General features: G+C 42.8%; 1 protein-coding gene across 3 annotated transcripts in view; it reads right to left on the bottom strand.

Moving 5' to 3' along the window:
- The window catches only part of pigl (phosphatidylinositol glycan anchor biosynthesis, class L), a 28188-nt gene that overhangs the window by 1361 nt on the left and 5037 nt on the right, over window positions 1–21790 (bottom strand). For 2 of the 3 annotated variants that reach the window (XM_064978369.1, XM_064978368.1), the window contains exons 3-6: window positions 10102–10192; window positions 6344–6411; window positions 4746–4777; window positions 2407–2540 (exon numbers count right to left, since the gene is read on the bottom strand). In XM_064978369.1, the coding sequence (XP_064834441.1) occupies window positions 2407–2540; window positions 4746–4777; window positions 6344–6411; window positions 10102–10192 (325 nt within the window). Of the gene's footprint in view, window positions 1–1188; window positions 1789–2406; window positions 2541–4745; window positions 4778–6343; window positions 6412–10101; window positions 10193–21790 lie in introns of those variants that run through there. The other variant, XM_064978367.1, reaches the window with a different exon arrangement.

Raw genomic sequence — 21790 nt, 5'->3', positions numbered from 1 at the left:
TCAGTTTTTCACAATTCCTGACATTTAATCCTAGTAAAAATTCCGTCTTAGGTCAGTTAGGATCCCCACTTTATTTTAACAATGTGAAATGTGAGAATAATAGTTGAGAGAATGATTTATTTCAGCTTTTATTTATTTCATCACATTCCCAGTGGGTCAGAAGTTTACATACATGAACCCCCCCCCCCCCCCTTGCTTCACGGTTGGGATGGTGTTCTTCAGCTTGCAAGCCTCACCCTTTTTCCTCCAAACATAACGGTGGTCATTATGGCCAAACAGTTCTATTTTTGTTTCATCAGACCAGAGGACATTTCTCCAAAAAGTATGATCTTTGTCCCCATGTGCAGTTGCAAACCATAGTCAGGCTTTTTTATGGCAGTTTTGGAGCAGTGGCTTCTTCCTTGCTGAGCGGCCTTTCAGGTTGTCAACATAGGACTCTTTTTACTGTAGATAGATACTTTTGTACCCGTTTCCTCCAGCATCTTCACAAGGTCCTTTGCTGTTGTTCTGGGATTGATTTGCACTTTTCGCACAAAAGTACAATCATCTCTAGGAGACAGAATGCGTCTCCTTCGTGAGCGGTATGACGGCTGCTTGGTCCCATGGTGTTTATACTTGGGTACTATTGTTTGTACAGATGAATGTGGTACCTTCAGGGATTTGGGAATTGCTCCCAAGGATGAACCAAACTTGTGGAGGTCTACAATTTTTTTTCTGAGGTCTTCACTGATTTCTTTTGATTTTCCCATAATGTCAAGCAAAGAGGCACTGAGTTAAGGTAGGCCTTGAAATACATCCACAGGTACACCAATTGACTCAACTGATGTCAATTAGAAGCTTCTAAAGCCATGACGACATTTTCTGGAATTTTCCAAGCTGTTTAAAGGCAATGTCAACTTTTGTGTATGTAAACTTCTGACCCACATGAATTGTGATACAGTGACTTATAAGTGAAATAATCTGTCTGTAAACAATTGTTGGAAAGATTACTTGTGTCATGCACAAAGTAGATGTCCTAACCGACTTGCCAAAACAATAGTTTGTTAACAAGAAATTTGTGGAGTGGTTGAAAAACGAGTTTGATTGACTCCAACCTAAGTGTATGTAAACTTCCGACTTCAACTGTAGCTGAGATCAAACACAGTCCTTTATTGAATTATAACTGAGACACATTTTTCTTCTAAAATCAAATTAACTTTATTGGTTCATTAACAATTTGAACATTTGTTCTAACTTTTGTACATAATTTACAAAAATAAAAAGGACCAAACCTACCCTGTTTGGTTACAATCAATGTCTATGTATTCACATTTTACTTAAATTTGACAAATTCACTATTCATTTACAGTGTCAGTATATGTCAACATTTTTACAGTAAACTGAAAATAGTGTATTAACGATAAGTAATCTGATCCCAACTAACAATGTTCGCAATGAGTGGAAGAGAAACTTTAATAGTGTATTTCCTTCAACAACAAAAAGTTAGAAAAATATAACATCTACATTCAATCAATAGGTATGTCTGAATATATCAGTGCTATGAGATCAATATGTCAGATGAGGTAAAACATATAAAAAGATTCACAAACTGATTACAGTAAGATGAACAAACCCAAGTAACAGTATTTTCAGAAGATTAATCAGGAACCTCATTTTTCACTAATAAATCTTCAGATTCTTTGGTCCTTGATCAATAACTTGGAATGTGTTGATAATCATGTAGCGTGAAAACCAAATGTAGAGGTAACGAAACCACAGGAGCTGGGTACGGTGACAGAGCATGGCCCTCTGGTGAATAAAGAGTCTATTAAGACTAGAGAAAGATCTATCAGCGGTAGAGAAAATGGTCAGACACCCTTCGCTGGACATCAGTCATTACATACAGAGTGAGGCATGTTTAAAAATAGCATTGGGATTTACATCCGAAAGTGTATAAGGTGATCCCCTAAGTCCTCGCTCTTTCTCAATAAAAGTGAATTGACTGGTACTGGCACTGCGTTCATGTAATGTATTTCCCTATAAATACTGATGCATGGTAAAAACACAAATTCCTCCAGAAGTTCAAATCAATCTTTATGTCTGATGTCCAGCGAGGGGTGTCTGACAATTTTCTCTAACGCTGATATAGCATATTTCACTATAAATATTGATATATGTACACAGTGCCAGTACCAGTCAATTCAGGTGTTGAAACCTAATTTCACTTTCATAGTGAAAGAGAGAGCGGGGACACCGGATGTAAATCCCAATGCTGTTTTTATACATGCCTCACCCTAACTATACATCTACTAGGCTATTACATGTATTGACGACGTTTGTCCCATAATAATAGGGGAAGAGATGTTAGTGGAACTGCCGTAACATGTCTATTTCAAGCCTGATAGTATAGGCTGATGACAGGCTCACCTTAGCTTGAATGTAGCCCTTTGAGCCTATGACGCAGCAGAGATCTGATGGGAGGAGCCAGCTGATAGGCAGCTCCAGGAAGGAGAGGTACTTCCTGAGAACACCAATGGTCAACAGAGAGAAGAGACTGCAGTCTGTGGGAGAATGGAGGATCCTAGCCTAGTTAGTGTACCTATTGTGCAATTTACATCTCACCCAGAATGTCAATGAAAAACAGAGATAATTTACAGGGTTACATGACATAAATGTAGTATAATTAGTGTTGACGTCATGGAGAAAAAAATATGAAAAGACAAGCCATATTTCAAGTGGAGGAAAATATGACCAGACAGGAAATGTAGCTACTAGCAAAGAGTTACTGTGAGTTTGTACAGTCATATTGCCCCATGTTTTTGGGAGACTTGGATATCTACAGTAAATGGTTCATTGGGCAAAAGAGGCTTTGGGTAAGCTGGTGAAAATGAGAGGGGATTATAGTATGCAACTGTGTGAACAGGCTTTAGAATCACACTGAGGTTTATCTCCCTCTCGACACTGAATGCAGAGTACCAATGTGATAGCACACTCATGTACAGTAAGGTCTTGGTGTGGCATGTTTACAGCTAATCAACTATTGCGATAGGAACCATCCCTCGCTCAACGATGCTCATCACTGGATAAAATGGTCCTGGCTGAAATCTAATCAACAGGTTGATCTCACATCCTACTGTAATAGAAAGGTGTTCTCTCTCGTCTGCTCTAGATCCCGGGAAAGGAGGACAGGGTACAGAGTGTTAAATGGTCTTGTTTGTTTCCTCCTTTTATTCAAGATAGCGCCACTCTAAAGGTCTCATAATGTCACTTAAAATATGCAATATTGTCTAGTGTGAGCCATGATGTGGCACAGTAATATCATTATCTAGTATAACAGTAACTTCATTTACAATATCAAGATTTTGCTCTTAATTGTAAACAGAGGGCTGATACAAATACTATGCGTGCCAGTCTCTCTTGACTAAGAGCTGAGGAGAGACTGACTGCATCCCTTCTTTTTATAAGAAACATTGTGTTGAAATCCCAAATCGTTTGCATTGTCAAATTACACACAGCTCTGAAAACACAGTTATCCCACCAGACATGCCACCAGGGGTCTTTTCACAGTCCCCAAATCCAGAACAAATTCAGGAAAGGGTACAGTATTATATAGAGCCCTGATTGCATGGAACTTCCTTCCATCTCATATTGCTAAAATAAACAGCAAACCTGGTTAAAAAAACAGATAAAGAAACACCTTGCAGCACAACACCTCTCCCCTAGTTGACCTAGATAGTTTGTGTATGCATTGATATGTAGGCTACGTGTGCCATTAAAAAAAAAATGTAGTTCTGTCTTTGAGCTGTTCTTGCCTATTGAAGTTCTGTATTGTCATTCTGTATTATGTTTCATGTTTTGTGTGGACCCCAGGAAGAGTAACTGCTGCTTTTGCAACAGCTAATGGGGATCCTAATAAAATACCAATAGCAATGGGGCGGCAGGGTAGCCTAGTAGTTAGAGCATTGGACTAGTAACCGAAAGGTTGCCAGTTCATATCCCCGAGCTGACAAGGTACAAATCTGTCGTTCAGTTAACCCACTGTTCCTAGGCCGTCATTGAAAATAAGAATCTGTTCTTAACTGACTTGACTAGTTAAATAAAGGTAAAATAAAAAAATAAATAGATAGCAGGGGTCAAGGGTTTGAATATTATGTAAGAGGAAGGTTTACAGCAGAGTTCAGGGAGGGAGGCAGTTAACTAGGGAGAAAAACATGAGATGGAGAGTGAGAGAGATCTGCCAAGCTGCTACATTAAGAGGGTTTAAAAGTTTGACCCTGGCCTGAGGGGTGCAACACTTTAGGAAGAGCTGTGACGATGTGGCTCCACTATCTTACAAAAGGCCAAAGCCATGATGAGTTGGAGGAAATAAGTCTAACAGAGGAGGGAGGGTGTTAATGGGAATAGATTCACATCCAGCTGGGAGAAAGGAACACATGGTGAAGCACTGGCTGATAGTTTGTTGTGTTCCTCATGCCTGAAGCTGACTGAGAAGTGCAAGTGACACACACAAATTTCAACACTAGATGGCGGTATTTGCCAAGACTCCAGTTCCAACTACACTGCTTTAGGATAACTTCACTTTTCTTGTCCTGAGTTTATAAGTGTACCAGTTTGTACTCCATTTACCGTCATGTAATTGATGCAAATGTTTTGAGGTGTATAGTTTATAATAGGCTAAATACCTTACCATGCTGATAATGATTATACAAATATTAGGTATTTGAGATGTGCTTGGCCAAATAAAAATGTAAAGATTAAATACTCGCCATCTGGTATGTTGCCAATGGAAGCCAGGTAGCTGTTGGTAGAGACAAGCAAAAAACAACAACACAGTAGTTATTGGAGGCCTAAGCACACACTAACTTTGACTTGCAAGTAAATCCTACAGATAGGAAAAGCAAGTAAGCCTATGAGACAAATAGTTAGGTACAATTTGGAAGTGAACTAATTACACTGCCACAGTTCAGGACAGTGAAAAGGTTTGTGGGTGTGAACCATACACAAACTTTTCAGGACGAAGTATGGTCCTTCCAGCCATATTAGAGCCAACGGTTCAGTTTCTCTGGCTTCAGCTAAAATGGCTAAAAGGTGAACCGCTTAAGCCTTCACAAGGGGAAGCGGCAAGGCAGCAAAGTAGCCTGTCAAATGTTAGGAATAGGATCATTTGCAATAGGGAATAGTTGTCTCCTCAATTATTGATGATGGTGAGACAGTATTAGCAGCTGCAACAACCTGTTGATGTGTTCTAATGAATTGTCATGTGGTTCATGATAACTTATGAGTGGATTATGGTCTCTGGATCTTCCATGTCACATTCAACATTCGCTACAGTAACTCTCCCTCTCCTCTCACACTCTCATCACGGTCTGAACGCTAGAGGACATTTCACTTCTCTTTCCTGTTCAGTACATGCCCTCACTGGAGACTTACACCAAGGTAACAAAACACTAATGGCTTTATACATTTACTTGCACAAGCTCTTTTTATTTTTATAAAATGGTGCGCATCACTTGTGAGTTTAAGTCTAATGGGAATCATGGGATATGATCTGGACAACACAACACACTCCTCCTCCCCTACTAGAGATGAGGTCTGGGTGTTGGCGGAGAGCCAGGGAGGCTTAGCTCAGAGAGGAAGACACCAAGCAGGCAGCACTCGTCAATGAACACACCTGTTCTGTTCACTCACTGTAGTGTAGCTACATATCACAATAATTTTGGAAGGAAACCAGAACCAAATATCTTGTGCGCACAGGCCAGCTCCTCGATTTTAAACATTTATTCCAGTCTATCATGAGAGACTGTGATATGACAAAACACAAAAACATTAATTTAATTTTATTTCACAACAGTCTGATACAACTGTTGGACTGGTGTCCTATTCAGTTCTCCAGACCAGAGCGATCCTCCTCTCCTCCCTACTCTTCTCATCTAGTTCTCCACCCTCCTTTCTTCAGGACGTGATTTCCTGTGGGTTTCTGAGAGCAGAGCCATCTGCAGATCCATTGGTGGAGTGTGGGTTTGGACGACCTCTCAACTATGCAACAGAAGAATCATGCAAAACAGTGTGTGTGTGTTTTTGAATGCGTCTGTGTTTGTTTGTTTGTAGGGGAGTGGGGAGGTTGGGATCTTTAGTATGTGGTGTATGTATGTTTTATAATAATGAAGTATAGGAATGTCACCTACAAGACTGGTTTCTTGTCCAGGTTTTGGTCCTGGATCTGTGGACAATATGTGTTTCCCAGGGTACATCCCTTGGGACGACGTGCTTTCCACAAACGGCATATTAAAATACAATAAAATCTAAAAGGACACACACGTGTCAGCCTTAGCATGATGGACAGTGTTTAAAGTCTCGTTCGTACCTGACAGCCTTGTAGATGGCAGTGTGATTGCTATGGCCACTCACTCCCCTTCCATCGAAGGTCAGCACCTGAAACAACAACAATGTTCATTTGAAGATAGTTATTTTATGTTATGGCATAAAGTATCAAATATCAATGTGAAATGTTGGCTACATGCCAAAGAAAGAGATGCACGTTCACTGTTTGGTTAATGGAGGCGTGTCTTGAATGTCGGTGACTCTGCCTGCCTCCCAAATGGCACTCTATTCCCTATATAGTGCAGAGTCCTATGGGCCCTGGTCAAAAGTCGTTTGCTAGAATAGGGTGCCATCTGGGACTCACACTGACAGCAGAATGCAGCTTGGCAGGAGACAACTGATATTTAAGAGCCTTTTTCTGTCTGTATGCCTGTTCACCTGAGAACCAAGGGAAGATGGGGAAAGGGAAAAGGGGGAGCAAGCAGGTCAAAGGGAAAGAAAAACAACTTGACGAAAGACACAGCAGTTTTTGAGTGAGGCAGAGGATAAATGTACCATGATTGTGTCCCTGAAACCGAACATAAAAAGGTGGACACCACACACCTTCTAACCCAGAGCAGGGTCATGTCTTGCCATTTACTGGCCTGAGGGAGACATTTTACATCTGCCAGAGTTGACTTGGAGGAGGCAAAAAATGATTACACGTACAAACACCAGTTTCTGGAAATATTAGTTGTTGCCAAACCAAACAGATAATAAAAATGGGTTCCAAGGATATCTGCTTCAACTCTTTTTTTGCTTGTTCTAGGCTTAGACTTACATGCTAAAATCTGTAACAGCAGTAAACCAATACGAGTAGGTTATATTATGGGAAAGGTGGAATACTTTATATTTCTGTCGTCTCTTTTATGATTTAGTTCATCTTTGTGCATAATCCTTAACAGCTGGCAAGTGTCTTCACTGACATTTTCAACCTCTCCCTGACCCAGTCTGTAATACCTACATGTTTCAAGCAGACCACCATAGTCCCTGTGCCCAAGAAAACCAAGGTGACCTGCCTAAATGACTACCGACCAGTAGCATTCACATCTATAGCCATGAAATGCTTTGAAAGGCTGGTCATGGCTCACATCAACACCATCATCCCAGAAACCCTGGATCCACGCCGACTCGCATACCTCACCAACAGATGCACAGATGAGGCAATCTCTATTGCACTCCACACGGCCTTTTCCCACCTGGACAAAGGGAACACCTACCTAGAATGTTGTTCATTAACTACAGCTCAGTGTTCAATGCCAGAGTGCCCTCCAAGCTCATCACTAAGCTAAAGACCCTGGGACTGAACACCTCCCTCTGCAACTAGAACCTTGGACTTCCTGACAGGCCACACCCCAGGTGGTAAGGGTAGGCAACAACACATCCGCCACGCTGACCCTCAACACAGGGGCCCCTCAGTGGTGCGTGCTTAGTCCCCTCCTGTACTCTCTGTTCATCCACGACTGCATGGCCACACACAACTCCGACACCGTGGTGGTAGGCCTGATCACCGACGACGATGAGACCTGACAGAGACCCTGACAGTGTGGTGCCAGGACAGCAACCTCTGAGCAAGACAAAGGGCAGAGTAAGCCCCCATTCACATCGAAGGGGTTGTAGTGGAGCAGGTCGAGAGCTTCAAGTTCCTTGGTGTCCACATCACTAAGGACCGATCATACCAAGACAGTCGTGAAGAGGGCACGACAACACCTATTCCCCTTCCAGAAGCTGAAAAGATTTGGCTTGGCTCCTCAGATCCTCCAAAAGTTCTGCGACTGTCCCCATACGAGAACCCTTTTTGGTTCCAGGTAGAACCCATTTGGATTGCATGTAGAACTCCCTGTGGAAAGGGTTCTACCTGGAACCAAAAGGGTTCTACATGGAACCAAAATAAGTTCTTCAAAGGTTTCTCCTATGGGGACAGGAACCCTTTCTGGTTTTAGATAGCACCTTTCTTTCTAAGAGTGTATACCAGGCGGTGTCAGAGGAAGGCCCCAAAAATTGTCAAAGACCCCAGCCACGCAAGTCATAGACTGTTCTCTCTGCTACCCTATGGCAAGAGGCACCGGAACTCCAAGTCTGGGACCAAAAGGATCCTTTACAGCTTCTACCCCCAAGCCATAAGACTGCTGAACAGTTCCCAGACTATTTACATTGATCCCCTTATTTAATTCTTATTATGTTGCACTGACTCTCTTGCACAGGCTCAATGTACACTTTTACTGGACTCAAACCATACACTCACACAAACTACACTGACACTCCAACACACACGTACATATTACCTCGACTAACCTGTGCCCCTGCACATTGATACTGTACCAGTAACCCTTGTACAGTGCCTTCAGAAAGTATTCAGACCCCTTGGTGTTTTCCACAATTTGTTACGTTAGAGATACCCCATATATGCCCTTTCCATTGATCATCACTGAGATGTTTCTACAACTTAATTGGAGTCTACCTGTGATAAATTCAATTGATTTGACATGATTTGGAAAGGCATACACCTGCCTATATAAGGTCCCACAGTTGAAATGGAATGTCAGAGCAAAAACCAAGCCATGAGGTTGAAGGAATTGTCCGTAGAGCTCCAAGACAGGGAACAGACGAGACGGCACCATGCCGCTGAAAAACATCCCCACAGCATCTCTCTAGAGACCTGAAAATAGCTGTGCAGCAATGCTCCCCATCCAACCTGACAGAGCAAGAGAAGATCTGCAGAGAAGACTTGGAGAAACTCTCCAAATACAGGTGTGCCAAGCTTATAGCGTCATACCCAAGAGGACTCGAGGCTGTAATCGCTGCCAAAGGTGCTTCAACAAAGTACTGAGTAAAGGGTCTGAATACTTATGTAAATGTGATATTTCAGTTTATTTTTCAAACATTTGCAAAAATGTTTAATAAAAACGTTTTGCTTTGTCATTATGGATATATTGTGTGTAGATTGATTAGGGAAAAAACTATTTAAGTTAACAAAATGTAGAAAATGTCAAGGGATCTGAAGACTTAGCCACGCTATTGTTATTTTATTACTATTTTTCCTTTAGTTTATTTAGCAAAATGTTCTTACATACTTTTGAAAACTGCATTGTTGGTTAAGGGCTTGTAAGTAAGCATTTCACAGTAAGGTCTGTTGTATTCGGTGCATGTGACAATTACAATTTGAAGGGGAAGAAATATCCATCCAACTGTTTGGTAGTCTGAGCAAAATAACCTACACTGAACTGTTTGGTTTTGAGGGAAATTGCTAGCATCCTGCTGTGCACTCTCCTGCGTAATTATTTATCTGAGAAAGCAGACAGACTGGGTTCAGCTTTTGTCAGAATACTAATGGTTGCGGACGGACAAGAAAAAAAAAGAGTTAAGATCTCAATTCCCAAATTCCTTTTGGCAAATTTCCTGGAATGTTGATTGAAATCTGGGGGTAAACATGCCGACAGTGACCTGAGCTCCAACCACCACAACCATATTCTGCTAAATACAAAAGGAAGGAAGACATGATGACCCTCTTTCAGTTCATTATCATGCCGTCCCTTGGAGCCTGTGAGAGACATACACAGATACAAAAGACTATTGACAATGGCCAGAAGACTGTGGTGCGAAAACTGCCTATACAAATAATCTAGCATTTTCAGGGTGGCTTCGTTAGAAAATCACTCACAGGAGGAAAAAAAAGTCATTAAATCAATCAGACACAGTACTGTATAGAATTGGCTACTTGATAAATGATAGTGAGATTCAGTGATGAGTTGGTCATCATACCAGGTTGATGGAGTGGGCTCTGATGTGCTTCAGGATTAGAGAGGAGGCCATTGAGATGCTCCATTCTACGTTGGGATCGTCTGGCAGTTCTCTGAAAGATGAAGAGGGGCATACGTTAGAGTTTATTTAGCCTTTATTTAACTAGGCAAGTCAGTTAAGAACAAATTCTTATTTACAATGGCGGCCTAGGAACAGTGAGTTAACTGCCTTGTTCAGGGGCAGAGCGACAGATTTGTACCTTTTCAGCTCGGGGATTCAATCAAGCAACCTTCCGGTTACTGGCCTAATGCTCTAACCTCAAACCTGACGCCCCAAAGAGTTACAGTGGGGCTCTGGTTGAAAGTAATAAACAGTATAGGGAATAGGGTGCCATTTGGGACATTGATAAAACTGGCTATGCAGGTATGTCACCCTTCTCTAACTGGCTAGACTACTGTAGCACACCAACCAACCAAAACAGTAGCCTGACTTCAACTCAACAAAATGGATAAATAGCCTACTTCTTACAATGCACAAGATTCACACACGGAGAACACTGGACCCAACCATTGAAAAGGTTCTCTTTCTTTTAGAATGTATGCCAGCCAGGGTATACTGTAGCTGGCCGTTAGGGGTCAGTGGGGCCTTAGTATCCTGTTCAACTGAATCTACAGCCTAGGGAGAACAAAGACCATGTACAACACACACCCTTGGGTTCAGAAAGTATTCAACATCTTTCAAATAGTTTCTCTGTGATTGATTGAGTTTTCCTGGCACAATGAAACCAATGGAATAGCCCCATAAAGTGCAAACCCCAACCATCTCATACTTGAGGCAGACTTAATCAAACAGTCATAGTATTTAAAATATTTCAAATACTATTTGGATCCAGGTGTGCATCCCACACCTCCCTGAGCTACTCTAGTCTGTCCATCAGACAACCTCATCACACCAACTATTTATGGGGGGGGTGTCACTCATGCTGATCACTCTCACAGCTTTCTTTGCCTCTCTCTCTCTCTCTCATTTCCTCTTTCATTCCCTCCCTCCTGCCTCTCTTTCCCTCCAGAGACATCAAACATTCAAGAGAGAGGGAGAGAGAGCGAGGCAGTGGAGCATGTTGAGAGTGATTCAGACACACTCGGGTCGGGGCAGTTCAGATGAAAACAAAGTCCTGAGGGCTTCATTAGGAAGGCTGGCTAAAGCAGTAGTGCTCTCGCTCTCACACAGAGATTAACCATTTCTCTGCTAGTTACATGTTGATCTGACCAACAATAAGAATAGGAGGTTTGACTGTTGCAAAATGGATGCATAGGGCTAATAGAATGCATGATGACATTTGATGTACTTGGTTAAAAAAACAACAACACCACAGCTCAACGTCAGGGAAGCAGATGGATGAGAGAGAAACGGGGAGAAAGAAAAGGGTAGACACTCAACAGAGAGCATTGACCTGATGTCTTGTACATTTTGAGATGGGGGTTGGTGGCGGAGGTGATGGAGTAGAGGGTGAATAGAGGTCGTCCCACCTCCCCCTTGGTTCATAACAATGGGGCAGGACAGTTGTGCCTGTGGAGGGACGTGATGGATCAGGACACAAATCAAACGCCTGCCAGGGCTATGGGGGTCAGGCCTGAAGGGTGCTGTATCACGGGGGGGAGGGGGTATTAGGGTTGAAGTAGTCTGCCCTCCTACTGCATTAGTAGGATTCCTAATTATGTTCATATGCGCCATGTTCTCTTTTGTTTTGGATGACAAATGTTGTTGGACTTTGGTTCAAAGCATTGGTCATTAGCTAAGTATGCATGAAAGGCACAATGCAGAAAAAGTAAAGCGTGACACAAAATGAGACATTTTCTCTGGTTGCAAAGGCGTGAGACGTTAAACAAGAATATTCGGCTTCACAACTTCATCTCCCTTAACAAGACATATAAACAACACCAAAACACATCAACTTTAAACCTCACATACTCTTCACAGTAAACAGCTATTGTTTATTTGTTGTCAAATTTAGCTTTGAAGTGCAACTGTAACTTACTGTTCTTCCACAAGCCTGGTTGAAAAAAAACAAGATTCAGTTTTTACCCTGGAAACCATAGCCAAGCAAAAGAGGACAAGGAGAGGAAAAAAAATAGAAGAAATATGTACAAAAGACAGATGATCTACCTGACCTTTCCTCAAAGCGGGATGCAGGCAGCAGAGTGAGCTTCACTATGGCAACAGTGCCAAACGCCCTAGAGTAACCTCCCCGTTCCTAGCCCCCCTCCTGCAGCTTTGCATGTGGATGTCTAATTGCTTGCAGGCATCTGGATGCAGTGGTTGAACTTTGGCCCAGTCGACAAGAGGGGCAGTGCTGTGCTGTAGGACAGACTGACTGACAGACATCACTTTCCTTGTTTAGTCTGGTCACATGGGCCAGCCAGCCAGACAAGTTTAGGCTCCTGTCCCCACTGTCAGGTTTATAGGACATGCTGGGAAAACGCTATCTCCTTCACGGCACATTTACATTAAACACAAAATGTCTTATGTAAAAGAAAACACTGCAATATTTAATTTACTTAGGAACTGTGGGAAGTCTAGCATATTCTAAAATGGACTATTACACAATAGGCCCATGTGTTTGGTTACATTTGATCTTTTTACAGAGGGGTTGATAGGCTGTGATTTTACTTTCAATATGTCTACGATGTTTATTTGTACTCTTATAGGCCTACATGTATTTAAGCTTAAAATAGCTCTAGCAAATACAGTGTTCAGTCAGATAAGGGCTGCTATGCAAAAAAAATGCTCAATATACACACACATTATTTAGTATAAGCCCCATCATATCACTTTATCTCCCCCGTCCAAAATAGAGTGTGCCCTTAAGACGATGGAGTGTTTCAACCATCAGACTATTTTGGACTAATATTCTCCCCCATACATGGTGACTGTGATTGTATTAACAGTTGGCCAGGACAGGGCAGTGTGTTGAGTGGCTGACATGGGAACACAGTGAGAGGTTGGCACCACTCAACACAAGATTCTCTGTCAGTCCTCAGTGCGTGTATATGTATGTATATAGATATAGGTGTGTGTGTGTGTGTGTGTGTGTGTGTGTATATATATATATTTCTCTTAGTCCTCAGCTCTGCACTGCCAGCAGCCAGTAAATCAGCCAGAGCTATTTTCTCCACCAGATCGATGTATAATTAAACACAGTGGGGGGGAGGATGATGCTCCGACTCTACTCTGACATGACTCCTGCACTCTCTTAACTCTTACTGGATACCAAATCAACAAGTTGGCTAGGACACTTGAAAGTTTATATCCAACTGAACTATAAAGGTATCACAGTATCTACTTGGTGGAGGGACGCCTCAGGGGCAAATGACGCTGTGATGAGGCAGGCCACTGAAGTTAGTCACCTTTGCAGAAGTTAGAAGACAGACTTGGGCTGTGACTCAAATGGCTCTCTATTCCCTATAAAGTACACTACTTTTGACCGAGGCCAATAGGTATCTTGTCAAAAGTAGTGCACTTCATTGGGAATAGGGTACAATTTGGGATGCATATATAGAGTCACTGCTTTAGTCAGTCAGAGGGAAGACTACAGTACAGTGTGCTCCAGGCCAATGAATAATGGGTTGTGTGGGAGTGGATGAACTTTTGCTCGGACCGACAAGCTCCCTCTCTCTCTCTCACACGTAGTGCAGGGAGCGGGCAGAGTGAATGGAGGTCGTGCCAGTGCAAGTGGAGAGGCAGCGCAGTAGATCGGGCTCAGATCAGGGCTGATCAACAAAAGCCATGCCCCATGATGCACTGGGGCCCAGCCCAGAGACTGTCAACACAGCTGTCCTATTCATTAAGGTCTGACGAGGATGAGGGCCAGCCAGTCAGACATCTGATCATATCACAGTACCCCTGAACGACTGACTAGAAGAAAGGGAGAACACTTGCTGACTGCGGGGGAGGGAGGAGAAAGCGAAAGAGTGTACAGGGGAAAATTAGATTATTTTTTTAGGATAATGTATTCATTAATTTTTCCTAAACTTTGTAGATATGTTATCAATGTCCACACATGTCAAACAAACATGACACTTTTGATTGATAAAGATGAACAATTCTGATTCAAATGCATGGGCTATTTTTCACCTTGGCAAAAAGCTTCCCATTTCATGGCTGCCTGCAAAAGGAGAATTGGCCTTTATGGCATGTAATATCCAGTGTTAACCAGTGTTAGCACTGAGGCAATAAAACAACAGCAAGACCACTAAAAGGAGCTACTCCACTGAATAAAGCCTACAACAGAGCAAAATGTTACAATAATCGGACTAAACAAGTAAGAGGTAGAGTACAAAGACAATGATGAAACCCGAGTTTATGGTGAATGTGCTGGCCCTCCTATGTTGAACATAATAAACGTCTCTCTATCCACCAGATGTGTACCAAACTCACTAAAAGTGGCAGTAATAAAGCCTCTCTTGAAAAAGCCAAACCTTGACCCAGAAAATATATATATAAAAAAAAACAACTATCGGCCTATATTGAAACTTCCATTCTTCTCAAAATGGTTAGAAAAGGCTGTTGCGCAGCAACTCACTGCCTTCCTGAAGACAAACAATGTATACGAAATACTTCAGTCTGGTTTTAGACCCCATCATAACACTGAGACTGCACTTGTGAAGGTGGTAAATTACCTTTTAATGGCATCAGACCGAGGCTCTAGACCTTAGTGCTGCTTTTGATACCATCGATCACCACATTCTTTTGGAGAGATTGGAAACCCAAATTGGTCTACACGGACAAGTTCTGGCCTGGTTTAGATCTTATCTGCCGGAAAGATATCAGCTCGTCTCTGTGAATGGCTTGTCCAATTACAAATTAACTGTAAATTTCAGTGTTCCTCAAGGTTCCGTTTAATGACCACTATTGTTTGTTTACCTCTTGGGGATGTAATTTGAAAACATAATGTTAACTTTCACTGCTATGCGGATGACACACAGCTGTACATTTCAATGAAACATGGTGAAGCCCCAAAATTGCCCTCGTTAGAAGCCTGTGTTTCAGACATAAGGAAGTGGATGGCTGCAAACTTTCTACTTTTAAACTCGGACAAAACAGAGATGCTTGTTCTAGGTCCCAAGAAACAGAGATCTTCTGTTGAATCTGACAATTAATCTTAATGGTTGTACAGTCGTCTCAAATAAAACTGTGAAGGACCTTGGCGTTACTCTGGACCCTGATCTCTCTTTTGACGAACATATCAAGACTGTTTCAAGGACAGCTTTTTTCCATCTACGTAACATTGCAAAAATCAGAAAGTTTGTCCAAAAATGCTACAGAAAAATGTATCCATGCTTTTGTTACTTCTAGGTTAGACTACTGCAATGCTCTACTTTCCGGCTACCCGGATAAAACACTAAATAAACTTCAGTGAGTGCTAAATACGGCAGCTAGAATCCTGACTAGAACCAAAATATGTGATCATATTACTCCAGTGCTAGCCTCCCTACACTGGCTTCCTGTCAAGGCAAAGGCTGATTTCAAGGTTTTACTGCTAACTTTCAAAGCATTACATGGGCTTGCTCCTACCTATCTCTCTGATTTGGCCCTGCCGTACCCTACATACCTACATGTACGCTACGGTCACAAGACGCAGGCCTCCTAATTGTCCCTAGAATTTCTAAGCAAACAGCTGGAGGCAGGGCTTTCTCCTACAGAGCAGCTCCATTTTTATGGAATGGTTTGCCTACCCATGTGAGAGACGCAAACTCGGTCTCAACCTTTATGTCTTTACTGAAGACTCATCTCTTCAGTGGGTCATATGATTGAGTGTCTGACCCAGGAGTGTGAAGGTGAACGGAAAGGCTCTGGAGCAACGAACCGCCCTTGCTGTCTCTGCCTGGCCGGTTCCCCTCTTTCCACTGGGATTCTCTGCCTCTAACCCTATTACAGGGGCTGAGTCACTGGCTTACTGGTGCTCTTTCATGCCGTCCCTAGGAGGGGTGCGTCACTTGAGTGGGTTGAGTCACTGATGTGATCCTCCTGTCTGGGTTGGTGCCACTCCTTGGGTTGTGTCGTGGCGGAGATCTTTGTGGGCTATACTCTGCCTGGTCTCAGGATGGTAAGTTGGTGGTTGAAGATATCCCTCTAGTGGTGTGGGGGCTGTGCTTTGGCAAAGTGGGTGGGGTTATATCCTTTCTGTTTGGCCCTGACCGGGGGAATCATTGGATGGGGCCACAGTGTCTCCTGACCCCTCCTGTCTCAGCCTCCAGTATTTATGCTGCAGTAGTTTGTGTCGGGGGGCTCGGGTCAGTTTGTTATATCTGGAGTACTTCTCCTGTCTTATCTGATGTCCTGTGTGAATTTAAGTATGCTCTCTCTAATTCTCTCTTTCTCTCTCGGAGGAGGATCTGAGTCCTAGGACCATGTCTCAGGACTACCTGGCGTGATGACTCCTTGCTGTCCCCAGTCCACCTAACCGTGCTGCTACTCCAATTTCAACTGTTCTGCCTGCGGCTATGGAATCCTGACCTGTTCACCGGATGTGCTACCTGTCCCAGACCTATTATTTGACCATGTTCTGTTATAATCTCCACCCGGCACAGCCAAAAGAGGACTGGCCACCCATCATAGCCTGGTTCCCCTCTAGGTTTCTTTCTAGGTTTGGGCCTTTCTATGGAATTTTTCCTAGCCAACGTGCTTCAACACCTGCATTGCTTGCTGTTTGGGAGTTTAGGCTGGGTTTCTGTACAGAACTTTGAGATATCAGCTGATATACGAAGGACTATATAAATACATTTGATTTGATGGGGGTTGGAGTTGTAGCACTGGGCCTAAAACATTAGTGATGGCATCAATGGTTGGACGGCAGTTACTAATCCAACAGTCACCTCATACTGAATCTGAGGTGCACAAATGCACACACGCACGTAGTAAGAGGGTTGTAGGGTTATTTTAGGGCAGGGCACTGCTGTGTGTAGACTCCTTCAGTGAGACCAGTGTTCCACCTCTCTGTGTTAGCCAGCTAACAGACCAGCTCCTCGGGAATGACGTCTCACTTTATTAGTTCACGTCAACTGAGACGACCCAGAGGAAGTACATGTACATCTGCACACACTTGTCTCAAGATACTGATAATGTACTGTAGCCAAGCTGCGGCCAAACATTTTCAGACAGAAAAAAAAACACAAAAAAAACATCTGTGACCTGGATTGGGAGGTTGAAATGTGAAGGGCTCAGAGCCGTTCCAAAATCCACTCCATGGTCCTTAGCAGTTGGCTTCAGCAGACAAGGGAGTGGGGAGAGAGAGAAAAAAGAAAGTGTGTGATAGAGAGAGGGGGAAGAGGGCAAGAGAAAAATGTGAGAGAGCAAGAGAAGGTGGGGGTAGGGATCTTACAGGGTAGTTTAGGGGGTGAGTCTTTTAGGCAAACACCAAAAACACAGGAAGGAGAGTGGGCTGTCAGCCACTAGTACAAGGTGAGGGTCATAGCATAAGGGGTGTAGCTCACACCAACACACATGCACTTACATCCTGATTCAGATCAAAGTTGATCCATCTATCTGTGTGCACAATATTTTTGTATTTACCCTCTATTTAACTAGGCAAGTCAGTTAGGAACAAATGATTACTTACAATGACGGCCTACTCGTCAAGATGATAAAATGGAAAGGGAGGTAGTGAGGTTATGAAATGCCAACAATGTACTGCGGGGCAGACAATCTGGGCATGCTGCCATCTTAATACTGCCAGTTCCAGGCCACTCCTGTCCTGGTGAACTGCGGTGCATAATCTCAAGCGGCAGACAGACCTGTTCTGAGAACCTCCACAATTTCCTGGTACAGCCACTGGGATTTGTCCACAGAAAAGGTCTCCTACTATTTATTTCCACCCTCCACTTTTTTCCTGTAATGTGAGCACTTTTGAACACAACCCCTACCCGCTGGGCTGAGAAGTCAGTGATTATAGGCAGTGGTCTGTTCCAGAGGATTGTAAACCTTGCAGGCGCATCAACAATACTCGTAAAAACATGAAATTGCAAAACACAGAAGATTTTACAGAGCAGTACAGTACATATCTGAAAAAGACAGTTCATGAGGGATAGGGGTCATGAGGGATAGATAAGGGTCAAATTTCATTTCAACACAAATCCTCCTAGTTTAAAATGATCAAGCAATCAGAATTCAAATCCCTCTCACAGCTTTACGCAACATTATCTACAATGGGATTTTTCCCTTTCCAAGTTTCCAGGAAGTATTTCCATCACACAGTGAGTAATCTATGCAGACTCTAGCCAATGAAGCTAAGACCTGGCCAGGCACTTTTGTTTGTGTCTGAAAGGGGGTGTCCAGTGGTGCTGAGCCCAGGGGTGGTCTGGACTCTGGACCAATACCAGCCATGGGTTGCGTCCCAAATGGCACCCTATTCCCTATACTGTGCACTACTTTGACCAGAGCTGTATGGGCTCTGGTCAAAAGGAGTGCACTAAATAGGGAATATGGTGCCATTAGGGATACAACCATGGCCTCCTTTACTAGGATGATGGAGGCCTTTTTTCCCCTTTTAAGTAAAAATACACAGCCTTCTTATCCATTCCGCTGAACCACAGCCATGACGCCATTGATGTTCTCATTCTCTCTGAACCACCAGAGGATTTGTCCAATGAACGCCTCGTCTACCAATTACTGGACAAAATTACCACTATTAGGTAAAACTACATTATCTGCTTAGGTCTATTTATTGTTATTTACCAGTGAACACTATTTATCTGAGGTAAAAAAAATATAATCAGATACGCCAACTTTGGATGCATGTCTGGATATGCGCAGCTAGTCAGTCTACTAGCTAAAAAAGTATTCTGGTTAAAGGTCTACAGACAATATCAATTGTCTATTCTAGTAAGAGAAAGGGGATTCCTTCTGATATACAATGGGAGGCATACATTGATTAGCACAGACTAATTAGTACTTCCAAGTTATAAAGCTAATTCATGAGAGTTAATATGAGCTTTAATATACAGTGCATTCAGAAAGTATTCAGACCCATTGACTTTTTCGACATTGAAGAGGAGAATGTAACAATCTACACACATTACCCCATAATGTCAAATGAAACAGGTTTTTAATCATTTCTTTGCACATTTATAACAGGTTCATCATGTTTCCATTGATCGTCCTTGAGATGTTTCTAAAACTTGGGAGTCCACCGGTAGTAAATTCAATTGATTGGACATGATTTGGAAAGGCACACATCTGTCTATATACTGTAAGGTACCACAGTTAACAGTGTATGTCAGAAGAAAAAACAAGTTATGAGGTCAAAGGAATTGTCCGTAGAGCTCAGAGATAGGATTGTGTCGATGCACAGATCTGGGGAAGGGTACCAAAAAATGTCTGCAGCGTCGAAGTTCCCCAAGAACACAGTGGCCTCCATTCTTAAATGGAAGAAGTTTGGAACCACCAATACTCTTCCTAGAGCTGGCCGCCTGGCCAAACTGAGCAATCAGGTGAGAAGGGCCTTGGTCAGGGAGGTGACCAATAACCCGATGGTCACTCCGACAGGGCTTCAGAGTTCCTCTGTGGAGATGGGAGAACCTTCCAGAAGGACAACCATCGCTGCAGCACTCTTCCAATCAGACCTCTATGGTAGAGTGGCCAGACTGGGACACTATCAGGATAGAGGGAAAGATGAACAGAACAAAGTACAGAGAGATCCTTGATGAAAACCTGCTCCAGAGCACTCAGGACCTCAGAGTGGAGTGAAGGTTCACCATCCAACAGGACAATGACCCTAACCACACAGCCAAGGTACACCATCCAACAGGACAACAACCCTAACCACACAGCCAAAACAATACAGGAGTGGCTTTGGGACAAATCTCTGGATGTCCTTGAGTGGCCCAGCCAGAGCCTGGACTTGAACCCGATCAAACATCTCTGGAGAGACTTGGAAATAGCTGTGCAGTGACGCTCCCCATCCAACCTGACAGAGCTTGAGAGGATCTGCAGAGAAGAATGGGAGAAACTCCCCAAATACAGGTGTGCCAAGCTTGTAGCGTCATACCCAAGAAGACTTTAGGCTGTAATCGCTGCCAAAGGTGCTTCAATGCTTATGTAAATGTGATATTTCAGTTTTTTATAAATTTGCAAAAAATGTCTAAAAAGCTGTTTTGCTTTGTCATTATGGGCTATTGTGTGTAGGTTGATGAGGGGGGCTGTAACGTAACACAATGTGGAAAAAGTCAAGGGGTCTGAAAATTTTCCGAATGCACTAATATATATATATATATATATATATATATATATATATATATATATATATAGTGCCTTGCGAAAGTATCCAGCCCCCTTGAACTTTGCGACCTTTTCCCACATTTCAGGCTTCAAACATAAAGATATAAAACTGTATTTTTTTGTGAAGAATCAACAACAAGTGGGACACAATCATGAAGTGGAACGACATTTATTGGATATTTCAAACTTTTTTAACAAATCAAAAACTGAAAAATTGGGCGTGCAAAATTATTCAGCCCCCTTAAGTTAACACTTTGTAGCGCCACCTTTTGCTGCGATTACAGCTGTAAGTCGCTTGGTGTATGTCTATCAGTTTTGCACTTCGAGAGACTGACATTTTTTTCCCATTCCTCCTCGCAAAACAGCTTGAGCTCAGTGAGGTTGGATAGAGAGCATTTGTGAACAGCAGTTTTCAGTTCTTTCCACAGATTCTCGATTGGATTCAGGTCTGGACTTTGACTTGGCCATTCTAACACCTGGATATGTTTATTTTTTAACCATTCCATTGTAGATTTTGCTTTATGTTTTGGATCATTGTCTTGTTGGAAGACAAATCTCCGTCCCAGTCTCAGGTCTTTTGCAGACTCCATCAGGTTTTCTTCCAGAATGGTCGTGTATTTGGCTCCATCCATATTCCCATCAATTTTAACCATCTTCCCTGTCCCTGCTGAAGAAAAGCAGGCCCAAACCATGATGCTGCCACCACCATGTTTGACAGTGGGTATGGTGTGTTCAGGGTGATGAGCTGTGTTGCTTTTACGCCAAACATAACGTTTTTGCATTGTTGCCAAAAAGTTCAATTTTGGTTTCATCTGACCAGAGCACCTTCTTCCACATGTTTGGTGTGTCTCCCAGGTGGCTTGTGGCAAACTTTAAACGACACTTTTTATGGATATCTTTAAGAAATGGCTTTCTTCTTGCCACTCTTCCATAAAGGCCAGATTTGTGCAATATACTTGTTGTCCTATGGACAGAGTCTCCCACCTCAGCTGTAGATCTCTGCAGTTCATCCTGAGTGATCATGGGCCTCTTGGCTGCATCTCTGATCAGTCTTCTCCTTGTATGAGCTGAAAGTTTAGAGGGACGGCCAGGTCTTGGTAGATTTGCAGTGGTCTGATACTCCTTCCATTTCAATATTATCGCTTGCACAGTGCTCCTTGGGATGTTTAAAGCTTGGGAAATCTTTTTGTATCCAAATCCGGCTTTAAACTTCTTCACAACAGTATCTCGGACCTGCCTGGTGTGTTCCTTGTTCTTCATGATGCTCTCTGCGCTTTTAACGGACCTCTGAGACGATCACAGTGCAGGTGCATTTATACGGAGACTTGATTACACACAGGTGGATTGTATTTATCATCATTAGTCATTTAGGTCAACATTGGATCATTCAGAGATCCTCACTGAACTTCTGGAGAGAGTTTGCTGCACTGAAAGT

The sequence above is a fragment of the Oncorhynchus masou genome, chromosome 11 (genome assembly GCF_036934945.1).
Source record: "Oncorhynchus masou masou isolate Uvic2021 chromosome 11, UVic_Omas_1.1, whole genome shotgun sequence".
In the NCBI taxonomy this organism is placed as follows: Eukaryota; Metazoa; Chordata; class Actinopteri; order Salmoniformes; family Salmonidae; genus Oncorhynchus; species Oncorhynchus masou.
The sequence above is the reverse complement of the archived record's forward strand: the minus strand, read 5'-3'. Positions and strand labels throughout refer to the sequence as shown.